This window comes from Pongo pygmaeus, chromosome 16 (assembly GCF_028885625.2).
Source record: "Pongo pygmaeus isolate AG05252 chromosome 16, NHGRI_mPonPyg2-v2.0_pri, whole genome shotgun sequence".
In the NCBI taxonomy this organism is placed as follows: domain Eukaryota; kingdom Metazoa; phylum Chordata; class Mammalia; order Primates; family Hominidae; genus Pongo; species Pongo pygmaeus.
In genome coordinates, this window is record NC_072389.2 from 88,380,972 (window position 1) to 88,399,693 (window position 18,722).

At 42.4% G+C, this 18,722-nt stretch overlaps 1 protein-coding gene across 3 annotated transcripts; it reads left to right on the forward strand.

Moving 5' to 3' along the window:
- Positions 1–6,734: 6,734 nt before the first annotated feature.
- Positions 6,735–18,316, forward strand: LOC129014354 (golgin subfamily A member 6-like protein 9). 3 transcript variants are annotated; one of them, XR_008494200.2, is made up of 8 exons: positions 6,735–9,416; positions 11,058–11,177; positions 12,043–12,123; positions 12,789–12,876; positions 13,261–13,745; positions 14,012–14,072; positions 15,105–15,219; positions 15,311–18,316. XR_008494200.2 is itself a non-coding variant. In XM_054451683.2 (7 exons), exons 1-7 carry the CDS (start codon positions 9,369–9,371, stop codon positions 15,543–15,545), a joined length of 999 nt encoding a protein of 332 aa, XP_054307658.1. In that variant the 5' UTR covers positions 6,735–9,368; the 3' UTR covers positions 15,546–18,316. The 3 variants fall into 3 exon arrangements, 2 of the variants coding, with proteins under 2 accessions (XP_054307658.1, XP_054307657.1); XM_054451683.2 differs by lacking the exon at positions 15,105–15,219 and having other exon boundaries at positions 15,430–18,316; XM_054451682.2 differs by having other exon boundaries at positions 14,012–18,316.
- Positions 18,317–18,722: the final 406 nt, after the last annotated feature.

Here is an 18,722-nt window from a genome sequence, read left to right on the forward strand (position 1 = left end):
TGCAGGCTGTAACCTTAATTCTAGGACATTACTGAGAAAGCCTTCCAAAGCCAGAGGGCTTTTTGTTTTGTTTTGTTTTGTTTTCCATGACCATGACTTTTGAGCAAAAATTTGGTTTTGTTTAAAGGCAATATGGTGCTCTAAGAAACTTCCACTCACACTTGTGGAGGGAATGGTAGTTGAGCTAAATACTGAAATGCTGTAGCACACAGCCTTTAGGGCAGCTTCTGACCTATTTCTATGGTCAGGAAAGACACCTATCTTTCCCTGCTGCCTACATCCTCTAGTTATTCACCTTCAGAATTTCCTAGTCTGTGATGACATTCAGATGAGAGATCTGTTTTGTTTTTTCCAGGGTAGCAGGAACTGAGTCACCACCTATACTAAGCAGTCTAGTCTTCTGTGTATAAATGAGCAAGGTTGGGGAGCCAGATTTAAGAACCTTGTGTAATGCTGAGATGCTCCAAGAGAATCCAAGAGAATGTCAGGATTATGCATGATGGTAAAGTGGTCTCATGTTAGTTGTACCCACAGCTCTCATCAGAAGCAGACACAGATACTTTTTGTAGGAAAACATCTCTAACTTAAGCCTGTAGGATTCCCAAAGATTAAAAGCAGGCAAATATGAATTCAGTCAAATCATAGCATTCAAGTAGTCTCAACTCAACATATTTGAGAATTATTAGAAACAGTGAATATGTTTCCCAAAGACTAGGTTTTGGAATTATCAGATACAGAACACAGACTTCAAATATTAGAATTGTGAGAAAATAGTTACATGTGAAACCTAATATAAAAGAAAGATGGACTCATTAAATTGAGCAACAGTAAGACCACCAGGAATGATGAGGAGGCCCTGAAAAGAAAATGGATGAAACAGAACTTACAGAAATAAAATATATAGCTGGGTCTGGTGGCTCACACCTGTAATCCCAGCACTGTTTGGGAGGATGGTATGAGCCCAGGAGTTGGGGAGACAAGCCTGGGCAACATGGTGAGAACTCGTTTCTATAAAAAATACCCCAACACCACCAAAAAAAAAAAATAGCTGGGTATGGGGCACATGTCTATAGTCCTAGCTAGTCAGGAGGCTGAGGAGGGAGGATCACTTGAGCTCAGGAAGCAAGGGCTGCACGTGCATGCTGCTGCAGTCCAGCCTGGGTGACAGAGTGAGACTCCATCTCGGAATAAAATGAAATAAAGAAATAAAAAATGTAATTGTTGAAATAAAAAACTCATGGATGGATTAGACATCAGAAGAAAGAATTAATTGGTTAGACAATTATCTCCCAAAAGTAAGTCAGTATGTTACACAAAGAGACATGAGGATAGATGACAGGGCAGAAGTTGGTGGGGTTGTGGCGGGAGGGAGATCAGAATGAGGTCTAAAATATGTCTTTGTGGAATCCCAGGAGGATATATTAAAATTATATTAGAAAGTGAGAGAAATAGAAGTTCTAAAGGTGATAGAAGAAAGTCCACATAAATCAGTCACAACAAATGTAAATGGACTAAAATTACCAGTTAGAGAGATGGAACTAATAAAACAATATCCAGCTGTTTTAATCCATTATATTTAAAATATAAGGATATGAGAAGATTGAAAGTTTTTATAAAGGAGAGAGAATGATAAAGATATGCCAGTATACATTAACCAAAAACAAGTGATGGAGCTTCAGTATCAAAAAAAAAAAAAAAGGATTTTGGAACAGAAAGCATTAGTAAGAAACTTGATGCTAAATGACTGTTAATTAGGAGGATGTAGCAATTTTCGTATTTTATGTACCTGTCAAAATAGCCTCAAAATGCAGAAGAAAAACTGATAAAACCACAGGGAGAAATTGACAAGTCTGCCATCATATTTGGAGATTTCACCATACCCTGCTTACCATAAGTAAGTTACACAGAACGCCCATATGTAGATTTGGATAACCAGTGAATGGACGTGGTGTAATGGACAAATATAGACCTTTGTACCCAATAATTAGATATTCTATATTCTTCTCAAGCATATGTGGACTGTGGGAGAAACATTAATTATATATTAATTCATAAAGCAAGTCAGAAGATTTAAAAACAATTGGTAGCATCCACACCATATAATTTATAATTTAAATATGAAGCAATTAAGGTTAGAAGGCAATAATGAAGAGATTAACAAAAAGCTACATGAATTTGGAAATTAAACACCCTTGTAATTCATGGTTTAAAAAACTCAATACAATTTTAGAATGCTTAGAATTGAACCATAGTTAAAATATGAAACTTCTCTCTATTCCTCTCTCTCTCCCTCTCTCTTCCTATCTGGAACATTCAAGAAGCTAATCTTTTTCAATGAAGAACACCCCAAATACTGAAAAGTAGAAAAAGGACAGATGGCGTTTCATGGTAATCCCTTCCCCCAAGAGTGTAGAATGTTTCTTTAGCTTCTTTGATAGTTTGTTTATTTATTTATTAAGTACTTACTATAAACCAGACTCTGCTTTAATTTGTGGTGAACAACCTAGAGATTAAGTCTTGCCCTATGGATTTTATATTAGAGTGAGAAAAACAGATAGCTAAGTCTGGAGCTCAGGGGTGAGGCCCAAGTTGGAATTATAGATTCACTTGACCAAGGTGAAACCTGGTGTGCCCCCTCCTACTTCACATCCCCAGACATACTTCTAGAACATTTCTGTTCTGTTCTTGTGTATAAACTCTTCCTTTTGAGCCTCTCTCCATTGATGCATGTCAACCTCTACTTGTCTTTTGTTGATTTTGAGGCCAGTTGCCTATATAACTGGCAGGATATTGAAGAAGAATCATACTGACCTGGTTCTGCCACCTACCAGCTGAGTTACTTTGGTCAAGCTCTTGGGCTTCTGAGCCTGTTTCCTAATTTCAAAAGTTGGGTATATGATGTGTTAGGCCCTAGTGGGTTGCAAGGAAGAGGTACACACATATCACCTTTGGTGATGAGGGCCGAATGTTAACTTGGATGGAAAGTCATCCAAACAGCGATATTGTCTCTGGCCCTAGTACTTTCAAAACCTCACAGAATATTAATTTAGCAGTATTTAGGGTAGGGTTTGAGCTCTGAAGACCTACAGTGTGGTTATTTGTTCATATGGCTGTTTTCCATACTAGACCATGAGCTCCATGAGGACAGGGTCTACAGTTTCATCTTTCTATCCTAGGAACTCAGTTCAGTGCCTGATACATAGTAATAGAGGTACAAATGTTTCAAGAGTTGAGGAATTTTCAAATCTTACTGAAAGAATAGGAAGATATAAAGGCTTCTCAGAGAAGGTATTATTTAAGCTGATTTGTTTTGTTTTGTTTTTGTTTTTGAGATGAAATCTCGCTCTGTCGCCCAAGATGGAGTGCAATGGCATGATCTCAGCTCACTGCAACCTCTGCTTGACAGGTTCAAGTGATTCTTCTGCTTCAGTCTCCCGAGTAGCTGGGATTGCAGGCACCCGCCACCACGCCCAGCTATTTTTTGTATTTTTAGTAAAGACGAGGTTTCACCATGTTGGCCAGGCTAGTCTCAAACTACTGACCTGAGGTGATCCGCCCACCTTGGCCTCCAAAAGTGTTGGGATTACAGGCATGAGCCACCGTGCCCGGCCTATTTAAGCTGATTCTTTAAGGGTCAGTAGAAATTTTTTCCAGGTGAATAAAACCTTGAGCTATTATTCCAAACAGAGACCAGTAGGTGCAAAGACACAGGGATGTAGAGATGTTGAAGTTTACCAAACACTGCTAGATTAAAAAAACAAAAAGGAAACTATCAAAATCAAAAATTAAAATTAAAAATCACCTAAAATAAAAACTATGAATGGGCTTGGCCAGAGGTCACATCGCAACTGAGTTAACTATGACCGTAGACACTCAGTAATGGATGGAAGTTTTAGGGAAAACACATAACGTTCTCAGGTTGTTGGCAGAGTATCTGGAGCAATTTACAAATACGGGCATTGAATTCTGGGAATAATTACACCGTAGTGATATCATTTCCTTCTCTGTGTATGAAGCATGTATGTATTGCACACTGTTCAAGGTGCTGAAAATCAGACTCTTCTCGAGGAGCTCATGAGCAATCAAGGGAGACGGATGGGTGAGCAACTGATTATCATGTGACAAGTGAGATAATAGAGATATGACTAAGATGCTGTCTAAACAAGAAGAAAGGAATTATTCATAATATATGGACTTCTGGGGAACGATTTCTCAAATGAAGCCGGCCGGGCGGGATGGCTCCCACTTGTAATACCGGCACTTTGGGAGGTGGAAGTGGGAGGATCCAGGAGGATCTAGGAGTTCAAGACCAGCCTGGTCAACAGAGCAAGGCCCTGCCTGTCTCTATATTTGAAAAAAAATAAATAAATTTTTTAAATGAAGTGATATTTGAGCACTCTGGAGCACCATACAAATATAGGACAGACTGAAGGAATGTATCCAGCTTAATTTGAGTTAACATTTTTTGAAATTTTATATTGCAAAAATAGTACATATTCACTGTTTAGAAACTAGAAAGAATTGATAGGCAAGGAGGGCTGTCTACAAAGCACTCCATAGATCCACCATACTGAGACAATGCTTAATGCTTTGATGGATTTATTGTATACTATCTATGCATATGCATATAGTATATACATACATGTGCGTGGTTAAATATAAATATTTCTCCTTGGTGTTCTGTTTATCCACTTATTGTTATGCAGTGAATCCCCAAAGAGCACATTTGCTTTGCCCAAGGGAGTCTTTTGCCACATACTGCTGTACATAATGAAAACTAAAAAATTGGCTAACTTTTCAGCCTTGTGACCTTGTGGTGATTCAAACAGAGGCTTCATCAAAGGCAGATTCAGAAATGAACTTGGTATGTGTGGGTGGTTATGCTTGGCATTATTGTTTGTAATAGTATGATCGGGATGACTTCAGTGTCCACCAACAGGGAACTGGTTAAGTAAACTGTGGTACATCCAAATGATGAATACTGTGCAGTTGTAAAGAAGAATGAGAAAGACCTCTGTACTCACGTAGAAAAACTCACATATATTGTGTGTGTTTTAAAAGGAACAAGGAATGGTATAGTATGTATGGTATGCTACTTTTTGTGTTGAGAGAGAAGAGTAGAATAAGAATATACATGTGTATTTGCAAAGATAAATTCTGAAATATAAGAAACCAATTAAAAGTGTTTGGCTGTGGAAAGAGAATAAGACTGTGAATGGGATTTGGCCACATACTTTTACAGGTAGTTATATTTAAAAATTTTCTAAACTATGTATTTGTACACATGACTCTTTTAAAAATAAGTGGATGAAGGAATGAAGTAGGATTATGAGAAAGAGATAAGAACAAATGATCTAAGGGGCTGCCCATCTTTTTAGTACCCAGTGAATAGTAATACATAACAATAGCAGCAAAAATTGGAAGAGTAGCCCCAGGAGGGTAGGGAGTCAGCCTTTGCTTTGGCTTTTCCTCAATTTCATATATTAAACAAAATAATCTGAGAACAATAAAACAATTTGAAACAAAAATATCTCCAGATCTCTTAAAAGGAAGCTGGGGCAACTTTCTGTAGCGCACTTCCCAAAAATGGGCTGATTTACCTCAAGAGGCAGGGATTCTAGCCTACATGGGATACATACAGGAGAAAAAAAAATCAGAAAAAGATTTAAATATAAATAAAAATAACAATTCTCCCTGATTATAAAGGAAATCATTCTTTTTGTAATAATTTGGATGACAAATATTAAGAAAAATCTTTAATTTGCCACTCAAAACATTCTGGTTTGTTGCTTTTTGTACATTTTTATGCACATAAAACTTTTAAAAAGTAGAATCGTAATACGTAGTCTTTTGTCAATTACTATATTTTGGGCATATTTCTGTGGCAGTAAATATATCCTGGCATCATTTTTAATAGCTGGATATATATTAAGTTAATCACTGCCGCCCCAGAGGTGAATTTTCTTATATATACATTTTAATAGGCTCGAGCAAACATTTTTGGACTGAATTCATAGAAGTACAATTTCTAGAGGAAAATAATTTTTAGGGTTTTTAATAGAAATTTTCAAATGATTCTCCAGGAAAAGTGACTCAGGTTATACTTCCACCACCAAGGACAGAGCTCCAGGTTCCCCTTTCCATTTGTCATCTTTCCTGCCTTTATACAGAAAATCTCATTGTTTTCATCACATTGCTTTGATTTCTTGTGCTTTTGAATCTTTGTATATGCTATTGGCCACTTTTATTCTTGTGAGAAGTGCCAGTTTCTCCATTGCCCATTTTCGGTTGAAAATCATTTGTTTTTTTCCTCAGTAATTTTAAAGATTTCTTTATAGACTAAGGATACAAGCCTTTTATCTGTCATTGACGTTACAAAAACTTTCTCCCAGTAAGTAATTTGTCATTTCATTTTTTCTTCCTTCTTTTCTTTTTCCTTTCCTTTTCCTTTCTTTCTTCTTTCTTTTCCTTTTCTTTCTTTCTTCTTCTTCCTTCCTTCCTTGCTTTCCTTTTCTTTCTTGCTTTCCATTCTTACTTTCTTTTCTTTTACCTCCCTCCCTCCCTCTCTTTCTTTCTTTTCTTTCCTCTTTTTCTCTTTTTCTTTCTTTCTCTCTTTTTCTTCTTTCCCTCTCTCTCTTCCTTTCCTTTCTTTCTTTGTTCCCTCCCACCCTCCCTCCCTCCTTCCTTCCTTCCTTTTTTTTTCTTTCTTTCACTACCCAAGCTCCAAAGTCACATTTCACTTAATTTTTATCCTGCCAAATTTGAAAGCCTTTTAACTTAGTGATTTTAGTGTAAACAGGAGCAGAAGAAAATGTAATTATCTAAGTTTCGCACTGTCACCCAGGCTGGAGTGCAGTGCCGTAATCATAGCTACTGCAGCCTTGAACTTCTGGCCTCAAGCAATTTTCCCACCTCAGCCTGCCAAGTAGCTAGGACTACAGCTGTGTGCCACCACACCCGGCTAATTTTTAAAAATTTTTGTGGAGATGTGAACTGGCTGTGCTGCTCAGGCTAGTCTTGAACTCCTGACTTCAAGTAATCCTCCCACCTTGGCTTGCCAAAGTGCTGGGATTACAGGCGTGAGCTCCTGCTCCTGGCCGAGAGTTTAGTTTTGTTTGCTAGTGGGCTTCTTGGTATCTTTTCATATTTGAGGCTTTGGACTAGTGCTGAAGTATTACACTCACCATCTAAGGTTTACAGGACTTTTAGTTTAATATTGAACAGATGGAACTATTTAGTTCTATATCTTTGCAGGTATACAGAATGTGCCTACCAGGAATCTGCTTTATATCCATTGAAAGCAAGAAATAATACAGTAAAACTTTGCCTGGCTAGAGGCTTTGAAAGAATGGCGTATTCTGGTTTAAGTCTATTAACTTGGAAGTATGAAGATGAAAAAAAATTCAAAACTTAAATTTCCTGTTGAATGCAATTTGAAAATATAGCCAATGATTCCACTTTTCTACTCTAGTAAGGTTGGACATTCTGATCTACTTGGTGTTTTGTTATAGAACTGCTAGTGTGCCTGAGTCTTACATTGTGAAGATACTTTTTTAAAACTTGAGATGTAAGAGGATGTAAATGGTTTTGTAGGAGATCAGGCTGGATGAGAACGGACACTTGTAAACATACTTTTTACACTAAATCTCTGATTGCCACTTGTTTTCTTATGGAACTCATAAAAATAAAACACATTGGATGGAGGGTGCGAGTAGGAAGGAGGTTCATGTCTTTTAATTACATGTCATTTTTCATAACAAGGCAGAACATATGGTAACCCTGGCTTTGGACCTACAGAAGGAAATACATTTTACTACCTGCTTTATGCCAGAGGTTCTTGAACACCTGGAGGGATTACTGCAGCACACATTGCTGAACCCTACTCCAGAGTTTCTCATTCACCAGGTCCAGGGTGGGGCCTGAGAATTTGCACTTATAAAAAGGTCTCAGGTGCTGCTGGTGCTGCTAGTCCATAGACTACATTTTGAGAACCACTCTTGTCTATCAAGTGTAAATTGTAGAACTCTAGAAAAAAGCTTAGTTTGGTCTGGGATAAGAAGCACAGAGGTTATGGAGAAAATCATGGAAGATTCAACCCTTGATCCCAGCCTAGTGTGGATTTCAGGTAACAAGCAATACACAGTGACATAACACAATTCTTGGTTTTCATGATTGCAAGGCATAGCCAGGTATCAAGTGAGAAATTCAGTTTCATTTGCAAGGCTTAGAGAGGCCAGGTGATTCTAGAAAAAATGGGCCTTGTATTTGTTTTAAACCAGTAAAGAGCCATAAGTGCTTATTAAATTGGAAGCTTTGTGTTCTTACTTATTTTGTATCTTATTTTATTTTATTTCTTTTGAGATGGAATCTTGCTCTGTCGCCCAGGCTGGAGTGCAGTGGCATGAGCTTGGCTCACTGCAACCTCCGTCTCCTGGGTTCAAGTGATTGTCCTGCCTCAGCCTCCCAAATAGCTGAGATTACAGGCACCCACCACCATGCCTGGCTAGTTTTTGTATTTTTAGTAGAGACAGGGTTTCTTCATGTTGGCCAGGCTGGTCTTGAACTCCTGACCTCAGGCGATCCACCCACCTCGGCCTCCCAAAGTGATGGCATTACAGGTGTGAGCCACCGCACCCGGCCCAAAAGCTTTGTGTTTTTAAAGATATTAGACATGTTTCTTGTTTTTAAAAGAAATCTTAACAGTAATGTAGGAGGATAAGACAAACATTTTTCCAAAAAAGAGAAATCATTGTGATTATTTTGTCTTATTGGAATGTCGGATACTATAGTCGGCTTCATTAATCATCAAGCATGCTATGGATTTTCCATTTTTATAGGATCTATATCTCAGTTAAGGTAATACTGGTAATTCTTGTGCTCCATTTGAAGATGAAAAATATAGGCCAAAATCATAGACTTTGCATAGAAGCTGGATAATGAAGACAGCTCTGGAGGAACACATAGATACACACACACAGATGCACATATATTTTTTAAAGTTTAGTTTTTACAGTTTTAAAGCTTTTAAAGCAAAAGCCAGCCCCTCCCTTCTCCCAGAGTGGGCGGCCCCTCCCCTCTCTCTGAGTGGGCGGGGACAGCGGTTGTATGGGCAGCTTTCCTTATGACACCACAGGTCCCTTTGGACATGCTGCTGCCTGGCCACGCCTCCTTTCCCTTTCATCTTTCCCACTGACCAATGGATTTGGAGCATTAAGGCCATGCCCCTATTCTGCGTTCTAGTGGGGCCCTGGTTACGCCTCCTGTGGCTGAGTCGCACAGCTGCCTGGTAGGTGACTGGAGGCATTCAGCAGTGCTCACTGGGATTTCGCTGATGGTGGCCCCAAGCCCGCCTCCCTCCCCACCCCGCAATGTCACAAAAAACACAACAGGGGAAATTGGTCGCAGCCGAGAAAAAGGTAAAACGCAGCAGGTCATGGCCCCCAACCCAGCCACAGATCCCTTCTGATGACAAGACCGGTGTCAGAGTCCATACCACTCCTGAGGCATACCAGACTGGGGCCCCCAACACCAGCGCCTCTGGGCTCCCCTGACCAAAGTCTAGTCAGTCAGCCCCACCCCTTCAGTAAGCAGCCCAGTCCCTGCCCTTGCCAATCACCCCAGGGTGACTTTGGGCGGGTGACTCCTGGGGCTCCATACTCAGCCCTCACCTCCTGCCGCCCCAAGCCCAACCTCCCTGGGCTCTTTGTGCTTGTGTCTCCCAGGACCTGGGTCCCCCAGCCCCAGGCCCCGCCCTCGCCAGTCATCCCTGGGTGACTTTGGGCTAGTGACTCTTGGGGCTCCCTACTGCAGACTCTGCCCTCCCCTCCTGCTGCCCTAAGCTCAACCTCCCTGGGCTTCTTGGACTGGCATCTCCGAGGACCTGGGTCAAAACCCTGTGTTTCCCCTCCCCCATCATGGAGCGGTGACTCGGGCATCACGCTGATGTGGTCCCGCACCCTGGGGAGGAGTGGAATGTAGTGATGTCACAGTCCCACTAGGAACTGTCATTACTGCTGCAAGACCGGCCTTTGATCTTACAACCCAGTCCCTTTTCTCACCCCATTTCTGGTTCCTCTGGTTGCAGCACAAATTTCCGGCTGGAAGGGGAGTGGGGACTATGGGACCTAGGAGCAAGAGGTTTCAGGCTGCCTTACTCCCTTAACAATGTCTAATTGATAGTGGGGAAAGCCTACACTTCCCCTGTGAGCTCAAAACGTTGACTATCTGTGGGTGGCAATGGGAGAATGAGTTTAGTTTGGTTTTCTCCCAGGCTTCTACTTTCCAGAGAGACTTTAACATATTTTCTGAGTTCTCCACACTTCTGGGACCAGACTGTCCTTCAGTCAGTGGTCTCTGAAGTGAGATTTGCTTATCTTCTGTGGAATAGATCTTGGGAAACTGAACTTGACAGCTTGAATCTTCCTCATATCATCTCAACCTGGGGTACTTTGAGTGCCACAGGATAAATGTGGGACATCTTTCTGAAGCATCATTTTCCCTTGATTCTCTTGAGAAAAAACATTAATGTACTTAGAGATGACAGACACATAGGTTTCCAAGCATATACCAGACTTCTCTCTGAAATGAGGCTTGGGTTGTCCTCTTTCTGATAAATTCCCAGATTTAACAGAAAAGCTGCCTTCTGCCGTGAGGACACATTGATATGAAAGTGTGAGAGGTACTGGTGCACTTCTTCACACTAACAGATGTGTGAGGATGTGTGACTCTAAACCACACGGCCTACAGTTCCTGCCTGCTTAATGTTTACTTTTCTTCCTCTGCCCCTGGTTCTGGTCCCTGGCAGCTGCTGATTCATGGCAAAACCCCAGAGCTTGGAGTCAGAGGACTGAGTTTAACTTCCAGTATTGCCTTTTTCTTTTTTTCTATACATGATATCAATCCCTCTCAATCACTAAACGATTATGACAACACCTTGTACAGTTGTTGGTGGCATTAAACCAGATGGTGTATAAGAGTATTTTGTCAAAACTGTAAAGGAGGATGTGGCTATAGGGGCTGACCGTTCTCATGAGTGTTACTGTTCTTCTTTCCCACAGTTAAAAGAATATTGGCACAGGAAGAGCCCTGGCATTCCAGCAGGAGCTAACAGGAAAAAGAAAATCAATGGCAGTAGCCCTGACACAGCCACTTCTGGTGGTTACCACTCACCTGGGGATGTGAGTCTTGGTGGGCCAGGCTCCTGGGGACAGGGGGCCCAAGGGGCAGTAGAGGGTAATTGTTAAGATTGTGGATGGACTGTTGGGTACTGGTTAAGAATTCTGGGTTTGAATTTTGCCTCTCCGTCTGCTAAGGATTGATTAGGAGGATTGATTAGGATATGATTTAGGGCAAGTTGCTTGAGGTCTTTGGGCCTCTCTTTCACATCTGTATAATAGAGGTGGTATTTTTTGACTTCCATTTGTGAAGTTTAAACGAGATTTGTTATTGTTGCTTTTATGTGAATCCTTAGTACATGGCCTGCTGCAAACACCCAGGACACCCAGGAAATGGTCATTGCTGTTTGATTTTCCTCATCCCCAGTCTCAAGGGAAACCCAGGCCAATGAGAAGAGCCACTTGCCATCAGGCTGTCCCTTTAGAGTCACTGAAAGGGCCCCAGGTGGGATGGTGGGGAGATAAGAACCATGAGAGAAGTTGGCACAAAGGAGTTATGGGACAAAGGGTCCAAGATAGGCAGAAAAGAAGCTTTTGCCAGTTGATGGGGAAGAAAGGAAGTCAGAGGGCTTAGACAGTGAGGGGGGACAGAACATCTCCATGTGCACTCTCATCTCTGGCAGTGAGCAACAGGTATCTACGGGGAGGGCCCTGCATCATCTGCTACCCTGAAGGATCTGGAGGTAAGAGGCCCTGGGCCGAGGTGCAGTGACCCTGCAGGCCAGCCCTCCAACCTCCTCCCACAGCAGGGGCTTGTTGCCCCTCTGCCAGCTGAGACAGCCCACACCCCCCCACCAGCCCTAATGATTGTTCTCTCTACTCCTCCCCACAATCTTCCTCCAACTCCTCTTCTCTACATGCATCTCAGAGCCACTACCAAGAACTAGCAGTAGCCCTGGATTCAAGCTCCGCAATAATCAGTCAACTCAGTGAAAACATCAGTTCACTGGTAAGAGTCCAGTGGGGTCCCCTGATTCCAGCCTGTCAATCCTGGACTCCAGTTTCCCCTTGGGGCCCTGAAGAAAAGGGCTAGGGGCCCCTGATGCCAAGGGCGAATGGGGAGCTGGGGCACCCAGGTCTCACCTGGAGGGACCCCAGAACACAGAACATGCAGCATGGCTCTTCTGCACTGCCCTCTTTCCTGACTCTCTCTTCTCCAGACACCCCTGCTCTAGTCCTTGCCACACATGCCCTGAGGTTGTGGCCTCTCAGGGAAGCACTAGCCTGACTGGTTGTCAGGGGCCCATATTTCTGCCCTGCCTCAGTCCCTAATTTGCTTTTTGAGTCTGGACAAGTCATCTCTCCTCCTTAGGCTCGTGTTTCTGCAGGAGGTAGAGAATATCAAAGGTCACTGTTAGCTCTGACAGTCTGAGATTTAAAGGCCCCTAGAATGGAAACCTCAGGGCCAAGGGCTCCTGTCTGTTCTTTGCTGTCTTATATCTCTGCTATGAAGAACTGTACCTGGCCTGTACATGCTCAGTAAATGTTTGTTGAATGAATGCACTTTTCTAAATCACAAGCTGGCAGAAGGGGGGTGGGCCTTTCTCAAACTCTGTCTCTAGAGTTTCACCAGCCCCTCTCTCCAGGGCCCTTTACCCCGTGTGCTTTGGACAGCTTCGCACATTGAAGGAGGAGATGAAGCATGAGATACATCAGGTACAGAAGCTTGGGAGGAGCTTGTTCAAACTCAAAAACCAGAAAGGTAAGATGGGGCTGGCATGACCTGGGAGCAGGACTGGCATCAGAGGGCTGTGGGGGTGACTTAGAATGCCCCAGGGAGGTGGGTGGATGGAAGGGCTTTGAGGCAGAGGGAAAGAGGTCTGTGCCAGGAGATGGCAAGTCTTGTCATCTCCATGAGCCTCAGTGTCCCCATCAGTAAAGAGGGAGGAGTGCCCATTGTCAGCCACCCACAGTGCTCTCTATGTGAAAGTGACTTGGAAGATTGGCTACCATCCGGGTGCAAGGAATCATTAGCAGTGAGGCCAAGTGTGGGAAGCCTGAGAGAAGGAGCTGTGCACCAAAGGGAGGACTTTTTTTTTTTTTTTTTGAGAATCCAGAGGCCCTTATTGTCTGCTTCTTTTCTCAGCTGAACCCCTGGCCCCAGAGCCCCCAGCAGGGCCCTCTGAGGTGGAGCAGGTACAAGATGAGACCAACCACCTAAGGAAGGAGCTGGAGAGTGTGGGAAGACAGCTCCAGGCTGAGGTGGAAAACAATCAGATGTTGAGTCTCCTGAACAGGAGACAGGAGGAGAGGCTACGTGAACAGGAGAAGAGGCTATGTGAGCAGGAGAAGCTGCCAGGGCAGGAGAGGCTGCTGGAAGAGGTGGAGAAGCTGTTAGAACAGGAGAGGCGGCAGGAGGAGCAGGAGAGGCTACTGGAGAGGGAGAGGCTGCTGGACGAGGTGGAGGAGCTGCTGGAACAGGAGAGGCTTCGGGAGCAGGATGAGAGGCTGTGGCAGCAGGAGACTCTGCGGGAGCTGGAGAGGCTGCGGGAGCTGGAGAGGATGCTGGAGCTGGGGTGGGAAGCCCTCTATGAGCAGCAGGCCGAGCCACGCAGTGGCTTTGAGGAGCTGGTGCGTTGCCCCACCTGGGGAGGCTGTCCTCTTCCCTAGTCCTCAAGGCCTTTGTTTCCCCACCTGTAAAATGGGGCATTGTAGCTTTCATATGAAATGGTACTTCTAAAGGCACCTGTGAGCCAGAGCCCTGCTCTGATGGCTGTGGGAAAGAGGGGATGATTTTTCTAACCTGCCTCCACTCTTCCCGGTGCCGTGGTAGGCAGACACCAAGTTCTGGGGTCTCCATTTTAGTAGGTGGTCACTGATTGCTTCTCTCTGTCCAGAACAACGAGAACAAGAGCACACTGCAGTTGGAGCAACAAGTAAAGGAGCTGAAGAAGCTGGGTGAGCTGAAAGAGACGGTAACCTCCGACCCATCCAAGAAGATCTGGGAGGCAGACACCAGCCTCTGGGGAGGGGAGGTGCCAGGCCAGAGGCAGCTGCAGCCTGGGGACAGGTGACCCCAGCACCCTCCAGGGCAGTCCTATGACTGTCTCTTGCTTCCTGCCCTCTGACTTTCAGAGGTGGGTAGCCCTGGGCTCCTCCCAGGTCTGGACATCATCATCCCAGCTAGAGGCATGGAGGCCCCCCAATCACAAGAGGAAGAGACAGTGGTATAAGAGGTTCCTTATGTCGGGTGTGGTGGCTCACGCCTGTAATCCCAGCACTTTGGGAGGCTGAAGCAGGAGAATCTCTTGAGGTCAGGAGTTTGAGACCAGCGTGGCCAACATGGCAAAACCTCATATCTACTAAAATTAAAAAAAAAAAATAAGCCGGGTCTGGTGGTGCATGCCTGTAGTCCCAGCTACTCAGGAGGCTGAGACACGAGAATCACTTGAGCCCGGGAGGTGAAGGTTGCAGTGAGCTGAGATTGCACCACTGCACTCCAGCCTGGGACACAGAGTGACACTGTCTCAAAACAAAACAAAACAGAAAAAAAAGACTCCTTAGATTCAAACTGGATTCCAGCCTCGGTTCCACTGGTCACCATTCAACTACTGTTCATCTCTAAGTCTCTGTTTCTTTAACTTCAAAAGGAAGTTAGCCTTTTCCTTGCAGAGGTGCTGAGGATTAAATGAGATGATACGTGGAAACATTAGGCATGTAGCACACTTAGCAGTTGGTGGTTGGCTCCCCCTGCTTTTCCACCAGTCTGTGGCCTACAGTTTAAATGCTGGGAAAAAGGATGTGAGATTTGAGGCTGGGGAAGGAGGCATGGGATTCTAGGCAAGGGAGGCAGAGTCTCTTAGGGCTGGAGCGAGGGGCCAGGGACCTGGGCAGGCCACAGAGCCCCACAGTGCCCTAGCTACCCTATTAATGGGCCAGGAATCTGGAAGCCAGCCACCACATGCCCTCATGCCCAGGGTCTTCCGGCAGGTGGAGCTGAAGAGCCAAGAGGCTCCGAGTCTGCAGCAGCAGCCAGACCAGTACCTGTGTAGGGCTCTAGGAGCCCCGATCCCACAGGAGCTTGGGTGTGCGGACAAGCAGGGTGGTGAGTAGAGCCCTCAGCCGGGATGGACAGACAGGAGCAGGGGAGGCTCGCACTGTGCTCAGATTCACACCTCCCCTCCCTCTCTCTGAAGATCTTTGTGAGGTGAGCCTCACTGATAGCGTGGAGGCTGCACCAGGAGAGGACAGGGAGGGTTCTCCCCATGACAACCCCACTGCGCAGCAGATCCAGCAGCTGCTTCCTCTAACGCAGGACTCCCCAGGAGCACCCAGGCTTGGGTGGAGAAGCTGTTGGTACAGGAGAGGCGGCACGAGGAGCAGGAGAGGCTGCATGACATTCTTTTCGGGCTGCCGAGAACAGGGAGATAAACATCACCATCATCTAAGAGCTGGTCAAGAAATTAAAAAAAAAAAAAAAAAGTTAAGGGGTTAATCTCCCACACAATTCATTTACTTCATTTGAATGTTAGAGCCACTTATGTTTATTTGTGTTTCTAATTTATAGTTTAAATTTATTTGTGTTTGTAATTTATAGTTTAAATTTGTTTGTGTTTCTAATTTATAGTTTAAATGTATTTGTGTTTCTAATTCATAGTTTAAATTTATTTGTAAAAAGTTAAAGGAGAGTGAGTCTTTCCCTCATGTTCACTCTGGCATCCTTTAGAATTTTTTTTTAATTTGATAATTATAGGACGTTAGCATGCATATCGAGTTTGCCCTTATGTGGTGGGAGTTCAAACACACAAAGACCCACTATATGCACACAACTGTGCTTGCTGGTTTGGGATAGGCTGCCATGCTTTTTTAATGTTAGTGCAGCATGTATATTCATTACGGAATTGAGATAAAATTTGCTTATGTTCTGCTGTTATGTTTGATCGAATCCTAATCACAGTGAGCTCTTCATTAGCTCAATATGTGGTTTGCCCTCAAGTGCGCAGTCTATTAATTTGTAATATGCCACTGTGAGTACTGACATTTACAGTTGTTTAAAGGCGGAGCACTGGAAACAGCCTTTCCCCCTTTTTCTGTGTATTGGGGATGGGAGTAATAACATTTTGGGGAGCTTTTTAAATCCCCCAGAAGAGGAAAGTGGCCTGTTCTGGCAGGTGTGTGCAGGATAGAATATGTTTCATTTGTTCCGGTGCCAAGAATGAGCACTGTACTATGGTAGTTCCCTTAGGATTTGTATGTGCTCTGGGCTCATGAAGATATTGCCTCATGAGCTGTGGCAGTTGTACTCTTGTTTGATGACCTAAAAAGGGATTATTTCTGAGGAATGAAAGGCTCCCATCATGACTGTGGATGTGGAAAACCTTTTCTAGCTAGAGCATTTATATCTACAATACATTTTAAAGTCAGAGTTCATGTTCCCTGTTTTAATCACATGACTACATGTCCCAGTACACAAAAGGGCACTGGTTGGCATTCTTCTTAATGTATTTAGTAAAGATCAGAAGAAATCCTTTAAGAGTTTACATGTCCCTTGAACAGGCATATACAGGCTCTAGTCAAGAATGAATCCGAGTGAAGGAAAGCTGTGTCACACCCGGCATTCCTCTATGTTCATGGAGCTTATTTGAGGCTAGAAGATGGATTTTACCATCTAGACCTCTCTGGCTAATACCTAGTCTTCAAGCATCTGACATAGGAATTTACTTCTTTTCCTTGAATGGAAAAGACTTTAAAAATAATAACAAACATTATTATAAACTAATATATGTGAGAGTACTTAGTTGAAACAAAAAGGAGTTTTAGTAGACAGTATTATACTACATTTGAAAATCAAGGAGAAGTTTATTCAACTCAAAATGTTTACAAACTGCAGCGCAATCTACTGTTTGTGAATGTGTCATGAGGAAAGTGTCTATACAATCACAGAGTTATATTTCCTCACAAAGTTCTTTCCGAAGAGTGAAATATGTTTTAATACCTCTCAGTTTCAGTTAGAGGCATATTTTGTGTAATATTTATGGCTTAAAATGGACTAAAGGTCCTGTTCTTGCCTTTTCTGAACTTGCCGCTTTTGCATTCTTTGAGTTCAGTGTAAAGACAGTTACTTTAAGTCCATTTTAAGCCCTCAGGCTAGAAATCGTACCACTGTTAATTAGCCACATTTTTTGGTCTAACAGTTTTTCTTTATCATTCTGAAACTGAGTTTATCTAATACATTGATAAATTATTTCAAAGGTATTTTTATAGTTCAAGTCGCTTCACTTTTACTCTGACACATATAAATGACTAGGAATGACCTTCAGATAGCATTTAGCATCTGTAATCAATCTGACAATAATGTGTTCATCAGGTACCTGTGGATTAAATCACATACTGGCATATTTCAGCTGCATGTCAATCTGAAAAATAAATGTACTATATTAATTCAAATACCACTCTTTGTGTAGGTGTTTTGTCATATGTTTAAGAAAAAGCTAAAGAGAATGGAAATCCTATGACAATAACTTAAGTCTTTCTTCAAAGTGCATGCAGTCTTTTGCAGTACCTCATTCAGCCAAGTATTTGTTCTCTTCCTCATTTAACATAAGGCAGCTTTCAGTTTGCTTAGAAGGCAACATTAGAAGGTTAGAGTTCAGCAGAAACATAGAATTTTAAAATATGACTTCAACTAAATAAATTTGAATTTCTCTAGGGAGTAAAGAATCAAAACACCTATTTAAAGACTGCAATATGTGATAATTAGTTTTAAAGTAATTGATTAAACCTGATAGGTTTTCCCGAAATGAAAAACAGTTCTAAAACCAAAGCTGATTTTTAGAAAATGTGAAAATGTAAGTCAACCCTATCCATAATAGATTCTCTAAAACTTTATCTTACAGTCACTTTCAAATAACTATTCAAAAATGTAACTGCTATATTAGTGACTTAAAATAATTTAAAACATTTTAAAATATGAATACTGTAGTTTAAAACAAAGAATCTAGGGGAAGGAAAAGTAGACAAAGAAATGCCAATTCCAGTCCAAAGTTTTATTTGCCAAGTTTTCTTAGAATAACTTTTACTGATTTATGAATTCTTATACACAGAATGTATAATGGAAATATTGATTTTTGTCTAAAGTGGCATTATTGACTGCTTCTGTGATGCTACTGTAATGTAATAAATTATTAAATTGTTTCAAGGTGCTGTTTTGCCTAAAAATTTTGTGTGTCTTCAAAACTATAGTATTAAAGGTATTGAGACTGTGCAAATGCTGGGCATGCTTGGCATGAGGGAATCGGTTTTTATTCTTACAGAATTGTAACTGTGTGTTTATTAAAAGAACACAAACTAAAAAAGTGACAGGAATTAAAAAAAGTTGTGGGACGAAAAAGTTACGGGATAAAAAATACTGTGGAAAAGTTGTGGGAAAAAAATTGTGGAAAACAAGTAAAAAGAAAAAGTTTTATGAAAAGTTTTTTTAAAAAGTTCTGAAAAAGAAGTTACGGGATTTAAAAAAACATCAGGGGATAAAAATAAAAATAAATAAAAGCAGGCCCCTGTCAGCATAAGCCTGGAGAAGTGGGTCTGGATTCTTCACCCCCACCATGT